Source organism: Chiloscyllium plagiosum, chromosome 13 (assembly GCF_004010195.1).
Source record: "Chiloscyllium plagiosum isolate BGI_BamShark_2017 chromosome 13, ASM401019v2, whole genome shotgun sequence".
In the NCBI taxonomy this organism is placed as follows: Eukaryota; Metazoa; Chordata; class Chondrichthyes; order Orectolobiformes; family Hemiscylliidae; genus Chiloscyllium; species Chiloscyllium plagiosum.
The window spans coordinates 9,876,976-9,902,442 of NC_057722.1; the positions used below are offsets into that span (position 1 = coordinate 9,876,976).

At 42.5% G+C, this 25,467-nt stretch overlaps 2 protein-coding genes across 4 annotated transcripts in view; one reads left to right on the forward strand and one right to left on the reverse strand.

The window, feature by feature from the left end:
• scly (selenocysteine lyase) overlaps positions 1 to 17,813 on the forward strand; it is a 41,693-nt gene extending 23,880 nt beyond the window's left edge. The window contains exon 12 of one of the 3 annotated variants that reach the window (XM_043701813.1): positions 17,724 to 17,813. In XM_043701813.1, the coding sequence (XP_043557748.1) occupies positions 17,724 to 17,770 (47 nt within the window). In that variant the 3' untranslated portion in view covers positions 17,771 to 17,813. Of the gene's footprint in view, positions 1 to 13,906; positions 13,939 to 15,529; positions 15,601 to 17,723 lie in introns of those variants that run through there. The other 2 variants (XM_043701811.1, XM_043701815.1) reach the window with 2 other exon arrangements.
• agxta (alanine--glyoxylate and serine--pyruvate aminotransferase a) overlaps positions 3,528 to 25,467 on the reverse strand; it is a 28,053-nt gene continuing 6,113 nt past the window's right edge. The window contains exons 3-11 of the mRNA XM_043701816.1: positions 21,818 to 21,882; positions 20,128 to 20,228; positions 17,795 to 17,865; positions 16,576 to 16,660; positions 13,685 to 13,780; positions 12,447 to 12,516; positions 10,110 to 10,205; positions 6,223 to 6,351; positions 3,528 to 4,392 (exon numbers count right to left, since the gene is read on the reverse strand). Coding sequence (XP_043557751.1) covers positions 4,285 to 4,392; positions 6,223 to 6,351; positions 10,110 to 10,205; positions 12,447 to 12,516; positions 13,685 to 13,780; positions 16,576 to 16,660; positions 17,795 to 17,865; positions 20,128 to 20,228; positions 21,818 to 21,882 — 821 coding nt within the window. The 3' untranslated portion in view covers positions 3,528 to 4,284. The remainder of the gene's footprint in view (positions 4,393 to 6,222; positions 6,352 to 10,109; positions 10,206 to 12,446; positions 12,517 to 13,684; positions 13,781 to 16,575; positions 16,661 to 17,794; positions 17,866 to 20,127; positions 20,229 to 21,817; positions 21,883 to 25,467) is intronic.

The window sequence follows — 25,467 nt, forward strand, 5'->3', positions numbered from 1 at the left end:
TCAGTGACATTCTGACCTGTGACTCAAACCTAGGTATTCATCATTATAGTGGCTTGGAAGTGATGGACAGTTAATTATAGTGACTTCTACTCTTCAGGCCATATTTTGAAACCATATCTTTCCCATGATTTTCCATCTAAGATCATATATTTATGGATACTGTCCTCTTGCTTGACAGTGTTAATGAAATTCTTCATTCCTCTGGCTCAAACATGCCAACTGCAAAAGCCAATAAATCTCTTAAGGAAATGGATTCAAAGCTAACAGTTCATTTAGTAACCAGTAATTCACAAACAAAAATTTATGGGCACCACTATTACTTTATAGCAATAAGTTAACTATGGTCTATTTTGAGATTTTTCACCGGTGTTTTCAGGGATTTAATTTCATGTTGACCTTTGCCTCATGGTATTGGAAGCAATTTTCTTTGAAAGCTGTTGTGGTTGTGTTCGCCGAGCTGGGAATTTGTGTTGTAGACATTTCGTCCCCTGCCTCGGGGACATCCTCAGTGCTTGGGAGCCTCCTGTGAAGCGCTTCTGTGTTGTTTCCTCCAGCATTTATGGTGGTTTGTCTCTGCCGCTTCCAGTTGTCAGTTCTAGCTGTCGCTGCAGTGGCCGGTATATTGGGTCCAGGTCGATGTGTTTGTTGATAGAATCTGTGGATGAGTGCCATGCCTCTAGGAATTCCCTGGCTGTTCTCTGCTTGGCTTGTCCTTTAATAGTAGTGTTGTCCCAGTCGAACTCATGTTGCTTGTCACCTGCGTGTGTGGCTACTAAGGATAACACGAACTAGCCATGCAATGACACGACCAGCTATCCTTAGCTTCACAGGAGGCTCCCAAGCACTGAGGATGTCCCCTAGACAGGGGACGAAACGTCTGCAACACAAATTCCCAGCTCGGCGAACAGAACCACAACAACGAGCACCCGAGCTACAAATCTTCTCACAAACTTCTTTGAAAGCCTTAGACACAATAAATAGCCTCCAAAATTGTCAGAATGAAAGCAGCCTGGAGTGCCTGTTCACAAGTGCCGAAAGCTGAGCTGGGCCAGTGCAGTTAAAACACTACCATTTCCCAGGCAAATGCATAATTGCATCACTATGTCCAGTCCACAAGGAGTAGTTCAAAATTAGTTCAGCTAGTTATCCCCTACCAGGCTACATTCAAATATTAGGTAAATGTAAGGGGTTATATCATCAAGTAACATCTAAGAAACAGTTTGGATTTTAGTTCCAGATCTTATAGCAGCCTTGGCCTAATAAAGGACAAAAAGAGTAAATTTCAAGAGATGAGGTGAGAGTATCTGCCTTCAGCATCAAGGCACCATTTGATGGAGTGTGACAGCAAGGATCTCTGATAAAATTGAAGTCAATAGGAATCTGGGAAAAAGAACTTGCCATTGTCTGATGTCATTTCTAACATACAGAATTAGGATGATGATTGTTGGACACCCACCATCTTCAGCTGCTTCAACAATGGTCCTCGCTCAAAATAAGGTCAGAAGTGAAGTTGCTCATTGAGTTCACAACATTTGCTTTTATTCACAGCTCCTTATTGAAAAGAACTGTCTATCTGCCTGCAGCAACAATGGTTCAGTAGCTAGCCCTGCTGGCTTACAGTGCCAGGGACCTGGGTCTGATTCCACCCTCAGGTGACCCTGTGGAATTTGCACGTTCTCCCTGTGTTTGTGGGTTTCCTCCAAGTGCTCCAGTTTCCTCCTCTAGTCCAAAGATGGTTAAATGGATTACCCATAGTGTTCAGGCATGTGTGGGTTAAGTAGGTGAGCAATGGTAAATGCATGGTTACAGGGATGGGGTGTGAATGTGGGTAGGATGCCCTTCAAAGGTCAGTGTGGACTCGATGCACCAAATGGCCTGCATCCACTGTAGAGATTCTATGATTCTAAGCGCTAGACAAAGTCCAGCCTTGGGATGAAAAGTTTCAACTTAATTGCTCAAAACAAACCAAACCTTGACCACCACCACCCCGTCCCAAACCTCCCTATCCTTCCCAAGTCCATTAATGTTCTGTCATCTTTGAAATATGTACACAACTTTCCCAGGCTTGCATATCTGATTCCTTGCATGAGATTTCTAGGACTGTCGCAGTACAGAGATAGTTTTTAATAAATTATCAAATGACATTGTACGTGACAGTGACAAAAGTAGGCTTCCCCTCCTTGACCTTTTTGAACTTGCTACAGCCTGACAGTTGATGACACAGTTTTCCTCCAACATCAGCCTCGTGCTGCACTGCTGGATGGGATTGCTGTCCTAGGGGGTTTCAATTTTGTCTTTCTAATTGTATTCAGATCATCACTTGCAGTAACTTCTCTTACAACTCATGCAACATTACCCTGGTGTCCTACAATAATTGGTCTTTTGTTCCTTGCTGTTTATTGTTTTCCATGCCGCCCCTTCACAACATCATGTGAAAGCACAGCTTTAACTTTCACATAGGCCCTGACCACATCCAGCTCTACCTCGCCACCATTTGAGTTGACTTTAAGTGATCAAATACTTTTCTAACAGAGTACTGGAGGAGCAGAAATATCCTTCAACTAAATGTTGAGACAACTGAAACCATTTTTTTCAAGTCATCAAACTTGCTGACACAGCTACCTATTCCGGCTCTATTCCTGGCAACACCCAGAGATTAACCCACAGAGTTTGCAATTGTGATGTAACATTTCACCCGGAGTTCCTGCTACTTCCAACGTATATTTATCCCATCTCTTAAGACCATTTATTTCCACATTACGTGACTTTGATCCACCTCAGATTATCTGCTGTTCGAACCCTCATCCTTGCCTTTGTTACCTCCAGATTTATCAATTTAAACATATTACTTACTGGTCTTTCACACTCTTTCATCTGTAGGCTGAGGTCATCCATAACTCTGCTACTTGTGTCTTAATTTGCAGCAAGTCCCATTCATTAATCACCTTTATGCTCACTGACTTGCTTCTCAGTCAAACAAGGTTTTAATTTTAAGGCTCCTGTCAAATTGTGTTTGTGCTTGTGTTACACTTGATCAATATTTGTTGAGATAAAGATTCAGTACCTTCAGTAAAGATTCAGATAAAGATTTAATGACCATGAATCACCTCATATTTTGATAGAGAATATGAAACAATAATATTTCTCTTGGATACCTGCCAAAGGGATGCTGTAGTGAGATGAGTTATGATGTATGTTGAGAGAGGAATATTGGCCAGGACATCAGGTCAGTGCCCCACGCCTATAAAAGTTATGCCTGGGAAGTTGGGAACTTTCACATTCATTTCAATAGCTAGTGTAATGTCATATAAGAAGGCTGTGACATTTGACACTGTAGCACTCCTCAACACTGTCCTGGAGTATCAACCTAAAGTAGAAAGCTAAAGTATTGAAGGATAGATGGGGGAAAAAGAAGTAAGCAGTTTAAGATTGGAATTATAGAATACATCTGAATGTGTAACTGATCGCATGTCTAATGAACTGGTTGTGAGGTTTTGCAGAGCAACTTAAAAATTAATTCAAGAACATACCATTGAAATTTGTTTATTCAATAGATACATGGATGTGGGGGTCCGTTGAATTTTACACTGTAATGTATTAAATTCATACAACACAGTTGTTATAGTTATATATTGAGGTCTCCCATCTCCATAATGCCTCAATTTTTCAGAGTATCCAAAAAGCAGTCTCTACAATAAACTCCCTTTCCTGTTTCAGTCACATAATTGCACTAACCTGATTGGAAGGGTGTGATTTTGTCATTTAATTTGTTTATTGCTTGATTTATGTCATTGTGTAGTAGTTACAATAGATAATTATGACCCATGGCCCAAATCCATTCCTCGCCCTCATCCTCTGACATCTGAACCTATCAGGGGACTTTGCTAAAGCTGAGATAAATAGAAAAATGAAGTTCTTTGGTATGTTTGTTTGCCAAGCACAGAGAGAATTAAGATTGGTGACTGATATGAGGACAATGTTCAAATACACACCAGCTTCCAAAATATTTTGTTGCGAATTCAGATAAGATTGAATTTAATAGTGCTCTTCAGTATTATGTAATAGATCCTTCGTATTTATATGGTAATAGATATCACAAAGCAAAACAACATTTGGCCTTTTGAGTTTCATTTTCTAATCGCTAGGATTCGGTACAGTTGGAAGTATGTTCTGATTTATTATACCAAAGGCAAAGTAATTCAGGTTTTGTTATTGAAGGATTAGCTTCCTGTTCGGTCAGCTGGTTGTTAGATCCCAGAACCATTCCATACCTTCAGCCTTGGCTCAGTGCTTGCTTTTCTTGCACTGCGCAAGGGCATCCTTCAGAGCTCTGAGCACAAGGTCTGCATTTGCTTTTGTACTGTTGATGCCCATTAATCCAATCCTCAAAACCTAAGATCAGGAAATAAATTGATTTAGTTATAGATTGCTTAGAAATGTTAGTCTGAATCCATTAATCCCACGTTCCAAATGGAATATGTGATAATTGCAATTGAAGTGGTTTAAGACAAAGAGAATAAGTGTTGTAGCTCTATTTTCAACGTACCTTTGGGCATGTTCGGGAGTTAATAAAGAATTAACTTCTTTACACCTTAGAATGTTAGAATCCCAATAAGTACAGGACAGGAAAACATTGCTTGTCTTCTACTTCTAGTTTTGTGGGCGGCATGGTGGCACAGTGGTTAGCACTGCTGCCTCACAGCGCCAGAGACCCGGGTTCAATTCCCGCCTCAGGTGACTGACTGTGTGGAGTTTGCATGTTTTCCCAGTGTCTGCGTGGGTTTCCTCCGGGTGCTCTGGTTTCCACCCACAGTCCAAAGATGTGCAGGTCAGGTGAATTGGCCATACTAAATTGCCCGTAGTGTTAGGTAAAGGGTAAATGTTGGGGTATTGGTGGGTTGCGCTTCGGCGGGTCGGTGTGGACTTGTTGGGCCGAAGGGCCTGTTTCCACACTGTAATGTAATTAATCTAATCTACTTTTAATGTCTTAATTTGACATTAAGAAACCAGTGCCCAAAAAATGGTTACAATAATGATGTTAACCATGAATGATTATAGCTTAACTTTTCTGGCTAATGTACAAAACAGAGAAATAGAGAGAACCACTAGCTGTAGAAAGATAACTGATACTAAGGTCTGCTCTTTCAAAGATTAAAGAACAGGTAAGATAGGAAATCTTGCGTGAGGGAAGTAGTTCTGTAACGACTGTAACAGGATGTATGACTGGACTGTATAAGGAATTCATGAATCAGCACCTAATGAAGTTTTATCTGTGATGTCTACTATTGATACAGGTGAAATACGGTGAAGGAGCATGGTTTTCAACAGTTCTTCAGAGATTTTGAACGATAGAACTAGAAACTAAAACCCACATGTTGTACAATGTTTCTGTGCGCAGGTGACTAATCTATTGAGTTTATCCCATATATTTATCTATGTATCTTGGGCTTAATATTATTCTGAGACCACAACACTCAACTGTTAGTGAACCACCTCCCTGTGTCGCCATGCCATCCTGCCAGAAATACAGGAGTAAGGAATTTGCCCGAAAATTAAATACCAGTCCCACAAGGGAGAACTATATGACTCCTTCCTCCAGCTGCTTGGCCAAAAACATAAGCCCATAGAATCCTCTTCTGCACAAACTTAAATCTTAGAAGCATTTTCTCTGTTGGTCCTTCTGAAGAGAGCCTCTGGCAGTCATCTGCTAACATAGTTTAAAACTGAAGACCTACCAGAGAGCTGAAATGACCTGCAAGTGAGGTGTATGCAATTGTTTCTACACAGCTACCGCAGTAAGATTAGGAACTTGCCATGTATGCAATCCCAAGTGAATAGAATAGTTTAATCAAAGATTTGTTTTTGTTCAGGCAGAATAAAGTGAATAATGCAGGTGAGTGGAAACAAATGTGAAAGATGCATCAAAGACTTGTTGTTTTAAAGTCAGAATAATCAACTGTCCCTTCCCCATGCACACCACCCAGCTCTTTGCCCAAGGCCTTAGCTATGCTCTAATACCTTCAGGCAATGCTTATTTCACCACCACATTAATCCCTTTACATAATTTACAATGTATAAAGTTCATCAGCTGCATGTGTAGACCTCACCTTGTTTAGTTAAATTGTTCCTGCAAAATGTACAGATAAATGAATAACATGAACATCAGTACATGCCTTTAATCAATATACCAGGTTATTTTCCCTGTAGGTTGACCTCACGTACCTTTCCAATAGTAGGCCCCAGACCCCCAGTGATTTCAATCTGATATTTATTCATGATGAAATCAGTGATGTCTTTCCACTCATAGCCTTCTGGTACTGCAATTGTCGTAACTGTGGGCAATCTAATGGCCTGAAGAATGAAAAACAAACTATTTTAATGTCTTTCTTTCTTATTTGAACCACCCCATTTTCATTAATGCCCTATTTTATTTCAGGACTGGATATTGAAGGCCTTGAGTTTATATGCTGCACATTAGCATGAGGCAATTTCTTCTAGTTTGTCTTTGGGTTTAATTGCCATTTCCATGAAGGGTTTCTTAATTATCTCAGCATTTTGCCATATATCAGTGACTTGAACAAAGACTTGAGGTTGTATGTGCAAGTTTACAAATGGTACAAAGATAGTTCTAAGATTAATTTGTGTAGTTGGGGCAAGGAAGTTACAAGAATACATAAATTCAATTGGCCCACCAAATTAATCTAATATGGGGAATTCTGAGATTATCTCTTTTTATTCACTTGTAGGGCATGGGTGTACCCATCCTTAAGTGCCCCTGAGAAAGTGATCGTGAGCTGCCTCTTGAACCACTTCAGTCCACATTTGTCAGTAGACCCCACAATGCTGTTAGGGAGGGAAACCCAAGGTTTTCACCTAGTGACAGAAAAAGCATGGTGATATATTTTGAAATCAGGAACAGCGTGGTGAGTGGCTTGGTGGGGGGAGACCTTTGTAAGTGGTGATGTTCCTGGGTATCTGCTTCTCTTGTCCTTGTAGAACCAGTCATGAATTTCGAAGGTGCTGTCTAAGGCTCTTTGGTAAATTTCTGCAGTGCATCTTGTAGATGGTAGCAGCAAATGCAATACGCATCAGTGGTGGAGTGAGTGGATGTTTGTGGACCTGGTGCCAGTCAAATGGGATGTTTTGTTCTGAATGGTGTCAAGCTTCTTGAATGTTGTTGGAGCTACACCCATCCATGTGAGTGGGGAGTATTCCATCACACTCTTGACTTTTGCCTTGTACATGGTGGACAGGCTTTGGGGAGTCAGGAGATGAGTTACTCACTTTGGTTTGGAAGCCAAATCACCAGTATTAATGGGAAGAGAGAAAGAACTGTGGAGGAAGACAGGTATTATTTGGGTCCCCAGGTACACATGTCACTGCAGGGACTTAGTAAGTTTATTATTCAGCTGCTCCTAATCAGAGCTCCTACCAGTGTTTTATCTCTTCAAAAGAATGCTATTTTATCAGTGTTCCTTTTCTCCTGCTCAAGCACTCATGCCTCCCTCTCACATTACCCTACCCTCTTCCATCCCATAGTTTCTTCATCGCTCTCAGCCAATGGACAACTGTAATATCACTTGAGACTGGCTACATCTTAACTGTGCCCTTCACCTGAAACACCTATGAATGTTATCTCACACATTTCCTTTATAGTGAGTGTGTGTGTGTGTACTGGTGCTTGACAGTTCATTCATGGGTGTGTTGTCTAGGCCTGCATTTATTGCCTACCACTAGTCACCCTGTAAAAGGTGGTGATGAGTTGCCTTCTTAATCCACTGCAATCCATATTTGGAGGAACACCCACAATTCTGTTAGGGAGGGAGTTCCAGGATTTTGTTTTAGTGACGCTGCAAGAACAATTACATAGTTCGGCATTGTTATGGTGTGGCTTTGGAGGGTAACCTGCTGGTGGTGGTGATCTCTGCAGGTGATGGAGATGGTGATCCCTGCAACTAGTGCCCTGATCCTTCTGGATGGTAGAGAGTGATACTGAAAGGTGATGTTAAAAGAAAAATTGGTGAATTAAACCTATGCATTTCGAAGATGGTACAGACCGATGCCAATGTGTATTAATAGTGGAGGGAGTGAAATGTGCTGGTGTATGGGGTTGCCAATTAAGTGTGATGCTTTGTCCTGGATTGCATCAGCTTTTTGAGTGCCACTGGAGATGCACTATTCCAGACAAGTGGGGAATATTCTATCACACTGCTGACTGGAGCCTTGTAGATGACAGACTTTAAATCGACAGATGGCCAGTTATTCATCCCAGCATTCCTAGGTTCTAACCTGCTATTACAGCCACAATAGATATATGGCTACTCCAGTTCAACTTCGAGACAATGGTAACCTTCAGAATTTTGTAATTGGGGGATTCAATGATAGTGATGCAGTTGAACATCAAGGGATTCTGGTTAGATTCCCTTGTTTGTGGGAGATGGTCATTGCCTGTCGCTTGTATGCTGCAAATGTTAATTGCTATTTATAAGCACAGGCCTGGATGGTGGACTTGTCTTGCTGCAGTTGGACAAGGACTGCTACAGAATCTGAGGAGTTGCGAATGGTGCTGAACATAATACGATCGTCAGTGAACATTGACTCCTGTTCTGCTCAGTCAAATACTGCCTTGATGTCAAGGGTAGCTACTCTAACCTCATCTCTGGAATTCAGTCTTTTGTCCATATTGGAACCAAGGCTGTAATAAAGTCAGGAGCTGGGTGGCCCTGATAGAATCCAAACTGAGAATCAGTGAGGGTTGTTGAGCAAGTGCTGCTTGATAGCACTGTTGATGACACCTTCTGTCACTTTTCTGATCATTGAGAGTAGACTGATGTGGCTGTAATTAGCTAGATTTGACTAATCCTACATTTTTGTGGACAAGACACACTGAGAAATTTTCCACATTGTAGTATAGATGCCAGTATTGTAGATGCATTGAAATTATATGGCAAGGGGTGCAGCAAGTTCTGGAGCACAAGTCTTCAGTCCTATAACTAGAATGTTGTCAGGGCCTATAGCATTTGCAGTATCCAGTACCTTCAGCTGATAAGGATATATGGAGTTGAACTGGCTGAAGACTACCATTTGGTAATGTTGAGAGCCTCAGGTGGAGGCCAAGATGGACCATCTTAGTACTTTTTGGACTGATATGCAGGGTTCCCATGATTGAGGATGGGAATATTTTATTTTCCACGTCCATTCACAAACGAATGTTGCAACAGTTCAGAGCTTAGCTCTGTTTATTGTGGCATTATTTACCTCTGTCTATCGTATGCTTCCCCTGCTTGGCTTGCATGCAGTCCTATGTTGTTGCTTGACCAGATAGAGGTCATTTTTTATTATACCTAGCGCTGCTCCTGGTATACCTTCCTGCACTCTTCACTGAGGCAGGGTTGAACTCACAGCTTGACGCCAACAGTAGGCAGCAGGATCAACCCAGACAAGAGATTACAGGTTGTGGTTAAGTCTGCTACTGCTGATGGCCCACAGTGTCTCATTGAGACCCAGTTTCAAGTTGCTAGATGTGTTCAAAGTTTGTAGTTTTTTCAACAAGGTGGTAGTGCTACACTACACGGACAGTATCACTATATACTGCTACATTTTGTGGATTGATCATGTGGTGAAACAGGAAATATGCAGTCTCTTCAATGGCATCAGAGATTTTATCTGTAAGATATTCTTTGATGATCCCTATATCATGTTGCTTGATGAGTCTGTGAGATAGTTGTCCCAATTTGGGCACATGATGGTGTCAAGGTGGACAACAGGGTTGGCTTTGGCACTAAGTTTTCCCTAAATCAATGCCAGGTGACTGTTCAGTTTCATTCCATTGTATAGCTGGTGTCACACACAGGTCAGATCGGATAAAGTCAACAAATTTCCTTTCCTCAAGAGGCATCAGTGGACTAAATGACTGTTTTAATTTCAGATATTTCCCTTCTCTATGGTGGGATTTGACCCCACAATTTCAGTCTGCGGATCTGGATTACTAGTCCAGTGATATTCCTGTTATGCCACTGCCTCCTGTTTGCATTTTCAACTCCTCGCTGCTTACAATGTATAATATATAAGTGGCCTGGCGCCAACCTAGCTGCTGTGCTGCTCATTACCTTGTCCTTTACGAAGAGTTTTAATCCCAAGTCCTCTATCCCTTTGTGCAGGTACTCAGCATTCTCCTGGTGAAGTTTCCAGTATTCCTCAAGGCCCTGTATAGCAAAGAATGAAACTGCAAAATCAAAAAATAAATCCCCATCTCCAACACTAAAAAATGAAACATCTACAGGCAGGATGCAGAATCATGTGGGCAGCGATCAGGACAATAGGCAGGATGCTGTGTAATTGGCAGAAGTTGATGTTCTGGGGCTAGGGATTAAAATCATGACCTCTAACATTTTTTTGCTCTATTTCTCAGAAAGCATGAAGACTGATTTGACAGTCATTTTACACTTTGTGAAGAAACTAGGAGACAGTTTGAAGCCCAGTGCGTTTCAGGCAAGCAGCACTAGGGAGGGAACAAGAAGTCTGTCGGTTTCATGTTCAGGCCCGAGTATTTTGGCTTCCCGTACTCTCCTGTCAACTGCAGGTTGTCCACCTGAATCGGGTGAACAGCACAGGGTGAGGAGCTAGGGGGAGTTTAAGAACTCAAGAGTCCACTGACTGACACCAAAGCAAAACCTCACTAGTGAGAAACAAAGCACTGACAGGAATTTGGGAGGTGTTGTGGTTGAGATTAGAGAGGGATACTCCAGTACAGCGGCCCTCGCAGCTTTGCATTGCAGAATCCTTCCCAACAATAAAAGACGTTTGCTTACTTAGGACAGCTTCTTCACCCTACTCTTCAAAGCTCCTTTCTGAGGCACCTGATCAATTCAATCTTGTACTGCCAACTGGCTTATGCCTCAGCCATTGAAATAATAGCCAGTGGGATTCCAATGGGAATGGGATGGTGAATGAGGAAGGAAAGAAATTTTAAAAGCCCTCTGCTCTTGAGCATCATGGGGTAAATTTCTCCCCTCTGGCAACAGAGGCAGATTTATAGGGTTATGTTCCACAACTTGCCCTTGTTTTTGGTAGGTGAGGAGCATGTAAAATATGATGAATGCTTTAGGCCATGGGAAGCCCATCCCCTGTCCTTGTCCCCAACATATGGTAGATGGGCACTGGCATCGCCAGCCAAAATGCAATTTATTAACAATCATTAACAGGCAGCAGAGATCATTAACATTTGTTTTGAGGGTGAATATAATTCTGTCCATGTTATAACACTGTGCACATCATGGGGACCTGCCATAATCTCCTACTATCACAAGATTTCATTTCTCGGGCAGTACGATGGCACAGTGGTTAGCACTGCTGCCTCACCGTGCCAGAGACCCGGGTTCAATTCCCACCTCAGGCAACTGTCTGTGTGGAGTTTGCACACTCTCCCTGTGTCTGCGTGTGTTTCCTCCGGGTCTCTGGTTTCCTCCCACAGTCCAAAGATGTGCAGTTTAGGTGAATTGGCCATGCTAAATTGCCTGTAGTGTTAGGTGAAGGGGTAAATGTAGGGAAATGGGTCTGGGTGGGTTGCTCTTCGGAGGGTCAGTGTGGCCTGTTTCCACACTAAGTAATGTAATCTTCTCCTTTGTTACCTCCAATCTGGCCAGAGAAGCACACGCTCAGTGCTCTCTACCTTCCCCAATGTCTCCCCACTCTAGCTGTCTGGGCTTACTTGTGTCCTAGCAACATCCATTACAGAATCCTCTCACTGCTGGGACCGTGTTTGACCAGAGGGCAAAACATGCTCCCAAGAAGGGGTGTTAAATCTTACCCTCACCTCCTTCAGACCATCCAGAGCGTGTTATCAAAACAGGAGCGGCCTTCTTTAATGCATGTCCAACTTAAAACCAGCTTTTCTTCTTAAATGGAGTGGGCTAGGGATTGCAGACATCAAGAGCCCTTGTGAAATTCAACTCCCACTCTGCATCTCTTGTGTTACAAACAACCAGCGACCCTGCGACTATTGTTGCATTGAAGATACTTACGAGTCTTCAGTCACAAATACTGGAATGAGAACACTATCAGTATGGCTGGGCTGTTACCAGTGCAACAAGAGGGTCAGGTAGGAAGAATAACCAGCTGGGCATACAGACAATTTCCACTGCACTTGCTTGTATTTAGGAAGAAATCAACATCTCGAGAAATGGGAGAAATGTAGAGAGTACAATAAGTACCTATGGATGTTAAGTATTGTCCTGGGAGAGGAGTAAAGTTAGATATTGTACTGAGTCTACGGTAAGCTGTACTGTCCTGAAAAGGAGATGAATTCTGTTAGATCCAGTCCTGACAAAAGGCTGCTGTTAGTTGCTAACCAATAGTTATTATCCCGGGAATCCACATGGTGCTTTGCATGGCATGAAATGTGTGTGTCCCATTAAAGCAACATTCAGAAAGCAAGTAGTCCTCACCTGTTCTGCAAGAATTGCAAGCGCCTCTCTCAATGCAAAAAGGCCCGTGATGGGGGTCGTATGATGGTATCTGTAAAAAGAGTGAGAGTGCTCAATTCTCAGCTCAGTCAGGTTCACCATTCTCACAACCCATAGTGGGCCTGGAATTCTGCTCTTTTCCAGCAAAGTCCATTGAAAGCATTGTTTCTTGGTGAATTCTGCCTCTCTGAAACATCCGAGTGAAGAAAGATTCACAGATCCAAACGTGCTGGAAAAGTGACTCAATCACTCTGGGAATATCTGAAGGTATGTTTTGAATGGATGTCGTATTGTGAGAGGCCTTTTGAAGCCAGTGATTCAGTTTGTTTAATTTTAAACCAACGGCAAGAACATCTATTAAGTTCGGAATACAAGTTGTCATTTGGTAGTAAAAGACTTGACAATTGCTGAAAAAAAGACACATTGTGTCAAAACATTTCATCCTTAACTTTTGTCACAAGAATACCAATTCAAGGGAAAAGCCAACATTTATGCCTTTCTGAAAAAGAGCTATTGGACTTGAAACAGTAACTGTTTCTTCCTCCACAGATGGTGTCAGACCTGATGAATTTCTCTGACAGTGTGCTGACAGTTTGTTTTCATTTCAGATCTGTGTACTTTGCTTTTACTCAACGTTTATGCTGCTAGGGTTAGGATTAAACAATGGAATCACATCGTGGCATGATAACTGTTTGTTCGAGGTACAAGCTGAGGTCCTTGAATGAGTGACACCCAGGCATTCCTTCCCTCTCCTGAACAACTCCTTTTCCCCCTAACACCTGCTCCTTTCCCTTCCCTGCCAATCTGTCCGAGAGATCCCCATCCCTTGTACCTGTTCCTTCCTACGTGAATGTTCATTCCTCATTCCCACACCCCCTTTTCTTCCCCCTCCATTGGGGTCCTGCCCACATTCACCTGCTCCTTCTCCCCAAGCCCAACTGCTCTCCACTCCGCCAGTGCCCACCCCTCTTAATTCTTCACCCATCCTCTCCTTCCTCCCCCACCAGCCCCATTTCTACCTCCCCTCACCCAGTTGCTCCAAAACTCTTCCACCACCCAACTTCCCTCTTCTCTCCCCTCCCATATCCTTCAGAAGCCCTCCCACAAATTGCTTCCTCAACCCTACCCATGTCTCTGCTCCCTCCTCTCCCCTTCCTTCCCAACATTTCCTGACTCTTGCTTATTTGCAACAATGAAGGAAGAACAGAACTCTATCGTACTTTCTCGGGCTCCCATCACAGCCCCAGATGTTAGAGAGCCAACTCATATCGAGGTACAGAGAAGTAGGTTTCTTCCTCCGATTAAATATTTTCTGGCTGTGGAAACAAAAGTACACAAAGACCACGTTTGAATTTATGAAGAAAACTCTTGAAAGGGGAACATTTTGAGATTGGTGTTGAATATTTTGTAAAAGGAATTCACGTTCTGTTCTGTGCTTTTAGGACATTCTGGTGATTGACATCACTTGCAGGCATTCTGACACGTGCAGAGATGCCAAGCCACAATGATGTCTCTGATATAAACAGAGGGGAAAGGAGAGCTCAATCAAGTTAAAAGCTAACTTGTAGAAGCAATGTGGAATGTTGTCGTGGCATATTCTTCAATGTCTGACCAAGAATTCTGTAAACTGTTGGATTCACGGAATTTATTGGAAACATTGAATTGTTGCTCGTCATTATTAAATGTGATTAAATAAACCCAGCAGTTTTATTGGGCCAAAGTCAAACTGGGGCTTAAAAAACTAGGAAGAGCCTGTGCATAGCAATTGGCAAGGCTAACATTGAATCATCAGCTGGGACACCATCAGCTGTGGGCAGCACAGTGGCTCAGTGGTTAGCACTGCTGCCTCACAGTGCCAGAGACCCAGGTTCGATTCCAGCCTCGGGCAACTGTCTGTGTGGAGTTTGCACAATCTCCCTGTACCTGCGTGGGTTTCCTCCGGGTGCTCCGGTTTCCTCCCACAGTCCGAAGATATGCAGGTTAAGTGAATTGGCCATGCTAAACTGTCCATATTGTTCAGGGACCTGTAGGTTAGGTGCATTGGTCAGGTGAAATGTCGAGTAATAGGGTATGTGAATGCTTCTGAGTGGGTTACTCTTCAGAGGGTTGGTATGGACTTGTTGGGCCAAATGGCCTGTTTCCACGCGAGGGGTACTATGAAGTTATCACCATGCCACTGGCTCCACTAATTCCTGATGTTTTAAACTGTCTCCTCAGTTTTTAAGAAGTGATAACAGTGTGGAGACTATAACACTTTTGGAGGAGTGAAACAGATGCAGATTTATGGGAATTGTATCATTGCTGGTTTATGGTTTACCCACTGGAGCTAGATTTAGATTAGATTAGATTAAATTGATTTAATTAAATTAGATTTAGGTCTTTTTGGGCAAAGTAAACTTTTCTACAATTTAGAGTATCACTGGCAAGGCGAGCATTTGTTATTCATCCCTAATTCCCCTTGAACTAAGTGACCATCAGATGATTTTAGAAGCAGCTGAAAGCCGACCACATTAATGTAATGCTGGTGTAGCGTGTTGGCCAGATCAGGTAAGGATATAGGTCTGGGTACACTATATGTACTGTAGCGATTCAAGAAGTCAACTCACCACCATCTTCAAGAGCAACTAGAGATGAGCAATAAATGATAGCCCAACAAATGAACAGTATTTAAAAAAAATTAAATTCCACAAGCCACTGAGGTGAGTTTGAACCTGTGTCCTCAGAGCATTAACCTGGGCTTCTGGATTACTCATTCATACAGTGACATTGACAATACCTGGGTTTACATGGAGCCTGTCCTAAGCTCAAGAAGTCCAAATGCTTCACAACACTAAGTAATTTTGAAATGTACCCACAAAATGTAGGAACACAACAGCCAAGTTACAGACTGCAAAATATCTCGACTACATGATCAAAATAACTCAGCAGTTTCACCTTCAGTTCTACATGATTACCTTTAGGCTGCCATGGCCTTTTCCTCAACTATAGGCTATCTCTCAGTAATGTTATCTATACACAGATAGTTTTATTAGATGTGTTAACACCTTCATCCTGTCCTCACCCAGATTGCATTCTACAACTCCTGTCCTTCTTACCTGATGCCAAACGATGGATGAGCCAGAGTATCCTTCAACCGAATAACCGGAAGACAAAGCTTCTGCCAAAGAGTCTACATCCGTGTCCCAGATTCCATGTCCATTGCCAGCCTCCTCCTTTCACCAAGACGAACAACTTGCAACCTTTGTGTCTGATTCATTCCCGAGTTAAACTTTTAAGAAACCGTATTCCGGTTGATCAAGAAGACAATGAACCTCTAACCCTACAAATTTGTCCACCTCGATCCTTTATTCTCCACCAGCCACTGAGACCGAAATCCACATTCTCATTATCTACAGATTCTTTTCCCTCAACTACCCTCTCAGTTCTGACTTAAAGATCCCAATTAATGCAACATTCTGTCATCTCTTTCTTTGCTGATATTATTTGATACACCCTTTTTCTCAATAGAAAGTTTTTAATCTTCATTTGCAAATTGCCTCAAGGTCTCTACCTGTCATAGTTCTGCAGCTTTCCCCCTGATCCTACCTTTGGTGTACTTTTCCACGATGATCTGCTCCATAATGGTCAACTTTCAGCAGATGTGGTCCTTCTTTCTGGAACATTGGCTACTTTCTCCCTCTCGATCTTTAACGAAAAGTCTCCTCAAAATAAATCTTTTGAACCCATCCTTTCATCCTACCTCCCTCATCTTTCAACGCTCAGTGTTGGCTTCAGGGATGTTTGGTTAAGCAAAAAGAGACTTTGTAAAAGGTGATGCTGTAGGTTCCAAGATGAACAAGAAAGGAAGGAAAGTCAGAAGACTGGGGAACTGAACCTGTGCTGGATGCTTGCTCTCTGAGGGAATAAACAGAGGAGGACAATGCAGGTGTTTCATAAATTATTATTTCTTGGCAGTGGCTTGTCATCTAGCAAGATTCAAGGGTTTCACAGAACTGCAAATGACCTGATGTCATGTGCATATACCCATTCTGGTGGAAACAGTGAGAGCAGACACAGCTTCTTGCAGATCCTTGTGATCACTACATTGCTGAGCAGATGTACAGTTACATACCAGGCTTTGTCATTAAACGAAAGTGGTGCAGTTCCAGGAGGACAGTTGAGGACTTTCTGGGATCCTGAGTAAAGGATGTCGATATCTGAATGGAGAAAAATGGCTGCATCAGTCGAGCACAATGAGCTAAATACTCAGCAATGCATTAAAATTGACCTTAGCTGTTACTAATAAGGTGTCAGTATTTTTACAGATAGTTCTCCGATAATGCCGTAGTTATGTTCCAGCAAAACCTCACTTCATAGAAAATCGAGCAATAGAAATAATGGGGCCTATGGGAAAAATGGGGTAAGGGGCAGATCAGCAGAAAATATCACTCTCAATTGCTCAAAAATCACTCACATGTCTAACACAAAGTATCACACAGCCTGAATAAAGGTTGGAATCATATTTCTTAAAGCAAAAGTAAATTTAACACAGTACATTTAAAAAATGTAAGAAAGCTGCTCTCCGTACAGTACCTCTCACAGAAAGCTGCTCTGTCGGCAGCTGACATTGGAGCATGTGCAGTACGTCACAAAGACTGGCGCTGACATCGCATACGTGCAGAACTTCACAGACGCACATCAGCGCATGCACAGAACATAGCACGTGAACCAATTCCTGCTGGAATCGCGCTTTTGCATACGGAGGTTAGCATTCTCGAAAGTACTGTTCCTTAATTCTTCAGCAACGTTATAGCCAAATCGCGCTGCTGAAACATGCGTTATCCCAGAACTGCCTGTACTTCATATACTTGAATAAATCTGCTGATTCAGTGGGAGGGAGCAACCGTGTGAGTAGATAGGTGGAGGGGGAGCCCAGAGGGAGACAAAGAAAAGGGAGAAACTGTTCCACTCTGAAACATGCAGCGAAACATGATTCCTGAAACTATCATCATTGACCCTGTGCCAAATAATGGGGACAAAACAGGGTCACGTAAAAACAAACCGTGAACATGTATAGAAGTAACAGAGGTACCTGACCGTGCAGCTAGAGGTAAATCAAAGCAGCACCATCCCACAACAATAAGACTCCAGCAGGACCAAATGCAAAAACCTGCAAACGTTTTACAATATTTCTCAGAGAGGAAATAGCCACTTTTAGAAAGAGAATTAATTTCTTCTGGAATCCACAATGTACAGTTTATACCCATTGTCTCAAAACAGGAATTAAAGGATCAAGAGTGACAGCAGGATTGATGGCCTACTCTTGAGAAGAATATCAGATAAGTACATACCCTGCTTATCCATGTAGAGAGGGACCCCTCCAAGAGAAGCAACAGAATCAACCAGCAGCAAACAGTTGTGCCTGGACAGAAATGAAACAACATTAGGGACATGTAGAAAAATGGCATTTATATTGTCACTATCCGTGTATCGTCAATTTCGAGAATAAAAAGAAATCTAGCAATCTCTGCCTTGAGCATACTCAATGATTGAATATCTGGGGTACAGAATTCTGAAAATTCACTATTGTATGAGTGAGGAATGTCCTATTCATCTCAGTCCCACATGATTTGCCTCTTGTTCTGAGACTTTGTCCTCTGGAACAAGAATCCCAGCCAGGCAAAAACACTCTTTCTTCATTCACCTGGTCAATCCCTTTAAGAAATTTCTTATTTCCAATTAGACCACTTCTCATTCTTTTAGATTTTATAGAATACAGGCCCTCTTTCAATAATCTCTCCTCACAGGACAGTCTTGCCATTCCAGGGATCTGCCTGGTAAACCCATGCTTTAATCTTTTAAAACAAGTGTACACTTCCTTAAGTAGGGACTAAAACTGCACAATACTTCAGATGCTATCTTACCAATGATCGATATCATTGAAGCAAGACCTCTTTACTCCTGTATTCAAATCCTCTTGCGATAAAGGCTAACAAATCATTTGTCATCTTAATTCTTGCTGTATTTGCAGCCAGCTTTCAGTGACTCATGAACAAGGACATTTAGGTCTATTTGGACATCAACATTTCCCAATCTCTCATCATTTAATAAATACCCTGCACCACCATTTCTCTGACCATGTGGACAACCTCACTTATCCACATTAAATTCTATTTACCATTCACTTGCATATTCAGCCTTTCCAAATCCACTTTATGCTTTTTAGTATCAACCTTATAACACATTCCAAACTAGCTTTGTGACATCTGTAAGCTTGGAAATATTACATTTAGTCCCCACATCTAAATCCTTGAGCTAGATTGTGAACAGCCGCATTGTGGTACCCCACTAGCTGCAGCCTGCCAACCTGAGAATGAACCATTTATAAGTACTGTTTTCTTTCCTTTAATTCATCCATGCCAGCATATTACCCCATGTATCCTGGTGCTCTAGCTTTGTTTCCTAACCTGTGTAGGAAAATATTTAAAGTGTTTGAACATTTTCTGGCTCCCCGCTTATCTACTTGGCTAGTTACATCATCAAAAACATTTAATAGGTTTGACAGAAATATTCCCTTTCATAAAACTATGTTATTTTTGCCAGATCAGATCATTAGTATCCAAGAGTCTAGTTATCATATCCTTTATATATCTTTATATACTATTCCCACTAAGGATGTCAGGCAAACAGGATTGTAATTCCCCATTCTTTTCTGACACTCCTTTTTTAAATACTGGAGTTATATTTTTACCCTGCCAATTGTAGGCGCTGTCCAGAATCTATACAATGTTGAAATGTGATCACTATTTCAACATTCTGGAATGTTCAATCATTGGGTCCCTGGGATTTGTAAACTTTCAACTCTTCTGAAGGAATGGAGTGGGAGACAGGCAGCAAGTGTTTTGGAACCTCCGAATTAATTAATAAATGGAACATGAGCCACTGACTAAAGTATGGATGTGAGCATTAATTAGATGGTCTTATGCAATATGATGGCAATAAATCGCAAGTCAATGCCAGAATTGTCCTAGATTATATGAATGTCACTGGTAAGAAGGCTTACATATTAGACCAAAATATTAAGTTGGCAAGTTAGCAGAAGTTTTGATAAGCTCAGACAGTAACAGTGGAGAAGGGGAATAATTAGAAAGTTACAAAAGGTGTTGAGTGTACATAAGTAAATTTCTAATGAAGTTGGAAAGTGGAATGCAAGTGGCAGAACCTGAAGAGATGTCAGACTGCAGCATTACGTTTTGAGGCACATATATTAGGAACATTAGGCCTGGAGGTCTGATTGGAACTCTGCTGATGAAAAATTGAGCTGTCTTAATAGGAAAAATGATCGCACTACCATAAAGCATAATGGAGCAACAGAAAAAGGATATTGATCAACATTTCTGATCTGAATGTTAAAGAAGTGAAAGGTGATGTAAAGCTTTCAGAGTTTCAAGTTTGGGGAGGAGTGGAAATGAAGATTTATATGATCTTTAGAAGGTAAATTTGAAGAGGGGATAAATTGATCAGCTATTGCTGGGAAAAGACAAGAGCAGGTAGGATTTATTTTTAGTAACTGACAGCAATCTTGTAGCCTTTTAATATTAATGAAAAGGGTCAACAGAAAATGAAGGTTATAGGTCACCTGTGGTGGAGTTGAGCCTGCATTGAGTGATTGACATATACTCACTTATGACAGAGAGGTCCTATCCCATCCATTTCCTGAACTACACCTGAGGAGGACTCCCCGTGCGTGATGAAAAACAAAATGGGCTTGTGCTGCTCCAGAGCCTGTGAAGCAAAACAGATCTTTTACATGGCACCTGCTCACAGCTGACAGCAAAAACAGACCAACTTTCAGATCCACACATGGCAATTGGAGTTGCCTATATCTCCTGCCCACTTTGTGAAGTTGAACATGAGTAATGCATCCCCATTCGTCGCACTGGATTACCCTGAATCAGAAACAGAGTTTTCACTCTGTGAGCAAACCGGCTCAGCGTAATGACAAATCATCGGTCACTGAACTTGCCATCACAAAGCCACTTCACACTCTGTTGTTGGAAGTTATTATAATGACTGCCCCAATAATGCATCTTCTGCCATTCCCTAACCAAATTGGGAGTGCAAATGTCAGGCATGAGACATCAGTGGAGTCTGGGAACCAAGAGAGGAAAATACTTTAGAGGCTCAGCCAATATCAGAGCTGAACATGGAATAATCACCCTAAAGAGAATCTCAGAGATCAAAATACGTGACTGGTTCCAGGAGTGTACTGGCACACCTCTGCATCCGATTTTCAATAACCCACGTACAATGAAATACTAAAGTCTCTCTACTCATATAAGCTTACAAGTTAGGAACAGAAGTGGACCATTTGGGTGCTCCAGCCTGCTCAACCATTTAATAAGATCATGGCCATTCGGATTGTAAACTCAACTCCACATTGCCAACTACTCCACCCTCACTCCCTGGAAACCTTTTGCTTCCCAAGAGTTTAAGCACCTTAAAAACAATTCATAGATTTGGGTTTGACTGCCTTGTGAGGATAACACTTCTAAAAACTCTCAAATCTTTGAGGGACAAAAAAAAAATCCTCATCTCTCTTAGTTGGACAAACCATTTCTTTTAAAACAGTGACTAATGATTCATGGATTAAAGTTTGAGATCATCATAGAATTCCTCCAGTGTGGAAACAGGCCATATCAAGTGAACACCAACCCTCCAAAGAGCACCTCACCAAGGCCCACTCTACGTTTCCCATTTCCCACCTCACCCACACCTTGCTGGACACTATGGCCAATCCTAATAACTTGCACATCCTAGGACTCCAGGAGGAAACCCACACAGACAATCACCTAAGGGTGGAATTGAACTCAGGTCCCTGTGCTGTGAGGCAGCAGCGCTAACCACTGAGCCACCGTGCTGCATCAGATGAGAGTGAAAGACCATCCAAGATTCTCTTAATTTGCCCGACATTGTTGAGTGACCTCAGAAACTAACTACTCACATCAAAATGCATGTGCTTTGATGAAGTAGAAATTCTAAGGCCAAACAATGAGAGCTCAGGGTCCTTTGCTCCTTTGGTCTGGGTGCACTAACACATTGGCCAGTAGGTGGTGCCATAGTATTCTGTCCAACCCGCCCCCACAAACTGCTCTGACTTTTGAATCAGAAACCAAATCAATAGAGACCTTAATTTATTCTGATTGAGGTTCCAACCCTTACAAATGACAGTCAATTATTTAGAAGACTACAATCTTTATTTTTATGACTGTCACTACGTTTCCACTAATTGAAGGAGGGAGAAGAGGCATAACCCCAAGACACACACACGGACACGTCTATGCGCACATGCAAGTAGATGACCTAAGACAAACCTGCTCAATTTCTTGCAAGGTGAACATTTCACCCGGAGGTTTTACAAATCTCCTGACATCGCCACCTTAAATACAAAGTGACAGGATAACATCACTGTGGTGTCAAGTCTTCATCTGGATCTATTTCAACATAATGTTCTGGTTACCACTAAGTTAACAGAAAACTCAATATTTTTGAAAGTTGAAAGTCTTAATTGAAAGTTATACTCAAGAGGTCAGATGGCCTCTTTGGTATGCAGCAGCACCATATCAGATTGTGAGCTTTTCCAGTGCTGACAATAAAAGATCTGAGGAGTTGTCCTTTGATTGAAGCCTTCATGACAGCTGCAAGTACTCATCTGATTCTGTTGCATTTATCTGGGAACGTTGACCAGATAATTGATTTCAATGTGGAGCATGATCAGGCTGGGGCGTGAGCCTGCAGCATGTTATTATTGTGCTGGAAAACCTTGAAGACACACAGATCTGATTAGTAGAGATAGAGCAAGATCTGTATCAGAAAGAGAGAGAGAGAGAGAGCACGCGAGAGACAGAGACAGCATGACCCAAATCAGGGCAGGAGAGCGAAAGAGGGAGCAGGACACAGGAAAACCTTGAAACACCAGGGAGACAGAGAGAAAATAGAGTAGCTATCAGGAAGTCCACAGCACAGAGCTTAAGATTATAAAATGTGGGAGCTAAAGCAGACCATTCAGCCCTTCAAATCTCCTGTCCATTCAATGAAATCGTGGCTGATCTTATAATCTTCAATACGTCTTTTCCCAATAACTCTTGTTTCTCTCACTCATTAAAAATCTGTCTATCTCAGCCTTGACTCTGCTTAACAACCCAGTCTCTACAGCCACTGTTGTTGAGGTCTATAAAACTTACATAAAAGTATGCCTTCACATTTTTTCAGGGTAAATATTTAAGACCCGTAATCCCTGCAGAATAACTACCTGGATGGAGAGCTGATCAGAGCAGTATAACATTCAGAATGCCCTCTCAGTGCAAACCACTGTTTTGACTGAACAAAGAACAGTACAGCACAGGATCAGACCCTTCGGCCCACCAAGACTACACTGACACATGATGCCTTTCTAAACTAAAAATCTTTTGCCCCTATGTGGTCCATTATTTATTCCCTTTATTCCCTGCCTATTCATTTATCTGTAAAGATGCCTCTCAAGTGGTGCTATTGTACCTGCCTCCACCATCTCCTCTGGCAGTGTATTCCAGGCACTTACCACCCTCTCTGTAAAAACACTTGCCTCTCACATCTCCTGTAAATTTATCCCCTATTGCCCTAAACCAATGTCCCCAAGTAATCGATATTTCTACCCTATGAAAAAGACTCCCGACTGTCCATTCTATCCATGTCTCTCATAATTTTGTAAACTTCTATGAGTTCATCCCTCATTCTGAAATGTTCAATTGAAAACAATCCCAGGTTTGTCCAATCTCTCCTCATAGCTTCGAAACTAGGCAACATCCTGGTAAACCATTCCTGTACCTTCTCCAAAGCCTCTCCACCATTCTAGTAGTGTGGTGACTGGAATGGTACACAATATTCTAAATGTGGGCAAAGTGAGTACTGCAGGTGCTGGAGACCAGAGTCAAGATTAGAGTGGTGCTGGAAAAGCTGGAGGGCATCATCAACGATGTGGGAGGGGAAATTGTGATCTTTAAAGAAGGAGGCCATCTGGTTTGTTCTGTGGTGGAACTGGTCCTTCTTTAAAGACCTCACTTTCCTCTCCCAGATGCCCTCCAGCGCATCTCATCCACATCCCACATCTCAGCCCATGAACCACACCCCTCCAACCGCAACAAGGACAGAACTGCACAGTCCTCACCCTCCACCCCACCAACCTCCGCATACATTGCATCATCCTCCACCATTTTCGCCATCTACAAGGGGACCCCACCACCAGAGATATATTTCCCTCCCCACCCCTAACGCTTTCCGTAAAGACCATTCCCTCCACGTCCCTTAACAACCCACCCTCCCCTCCTGGCACCTTCCCCTGCCACCGCAGGAATTGCAAAACCTGCGCCCAAACCTCCCCCCTCACCTCCGTCCAAGGCCCCAAAGGAGCCTTCCACATCCATCCAAGTTTCACCTGCACTTCCACACGTCATTTACTGTATCCGTTGCTCCTGATGCGGTCTCCTCTACATTGGGGAGACTGGATGCCTACATGCAGAGCGCTTCAGAGAAAATCTCTGGGACACCCGCACCAATCAACCCCACTGCCCCCAAACATTCAACTTCCCCTTCCACTCAGCCGAGGACATGCAGGTCCTGAGCCTCCTCCATCACCACTCCCTCACCACCCGACGCCTGGAGGAAGAATGCCTCATCTTCCACCTCAGGACCCAGGGTATCAATGTGAACTTCACCAGTTTCCTCATTTCCCCTCCCCCCACCTTACCCCAGTTCCAACCTTCCAGTTCAGCCCCCATTCCTGATGCCCAAAATGTTGATTTTCCTGTCCCTTGGATGCTGCCTGGCCTGCTGTGCTTTTCCAGCGCCACTCGAATCTTGACAATAGTCTAAATGTGGCCTAGTTAAAGGTATGTATGCTAGAATTTTTTTTCATTGCTTTGCATCAATTTTCTAATTCAGTTATGGGACGTAGGGATTTCTGCTAGTCCATCATTATTTGCTTATCCCTAATTGCCCTGGAGAATTTCACTGTTGTTGTTTCTTCACTGTTGTTTCTAAAGCATAGGTCGGCTTAGTTTTCCTTTTAGGATTTGTAGCATTTTGATCCAACTGAATGATTTCCTTTCCAGTTAGGAGGCCACCACATTGGTGTGGGGATGAAGTCACACATAGAGCAGGTAAGGATAGAACATTTCCTCCCTAACGTGAGTGAGATATGATTTGGAGATGCCGGTGTTGGACTGGGGTGTGCAAAGTTAAAAATCACACAACACCAGGTTATAGTCCAACAGGTTTAATTGGAAGCACACTAGCTTTCGGAGCGACGCTCCTTCATCAGGTGTTAGTGGAGGGCTCAATCCTAACACACAAGAATTTATAGCAAAACTTTACAGTGTGGTGTAACTGAAATTATACTTTGAAAAATTGATTATCTGTTAAGCCTTTCATCTGTTAGAATACAGTGATAGTTTCACTTCTTTCATGTGTAAATCACAAAACATTTTTTTAAAGTTGCATTCTCGGGTTAGCTGTTAACAATGGTGGTAGCGAGACAATGTGTTGAAGGTGTTGGCCCCCTGTGTTTTCTGTCTATGCCATGATGTTTAGATTGATTCTAATCTAAAAAGTGAGAAAACGGAGTTTTACATAAATTCACTCAGTTTTTGAGCAAAGTACTGTGGTCCAGGACATTCAGCCTCGGACCTTCGGGTGACCATCCTCCAAGGTGGACTTCGGGACAGGCAGCAGAGAAAAGTGGCCGATCAGAGGCTGATAGCTAAGTTCGGTACCCATAGGGAGGGCCTCAACCGGAACCTTGGGTTCATGTCACATTACAGGTGATCACCGTTGCACTACACACACACACACACAGATATTCCTACACACACACACACTCTCACATACACGGACACAGGTACACACAGACGCGCACACAGACACCCACACACACCCTTATAGACACACACACTCCCACACTTTCACATGCACCCCCTCACAGACTTAA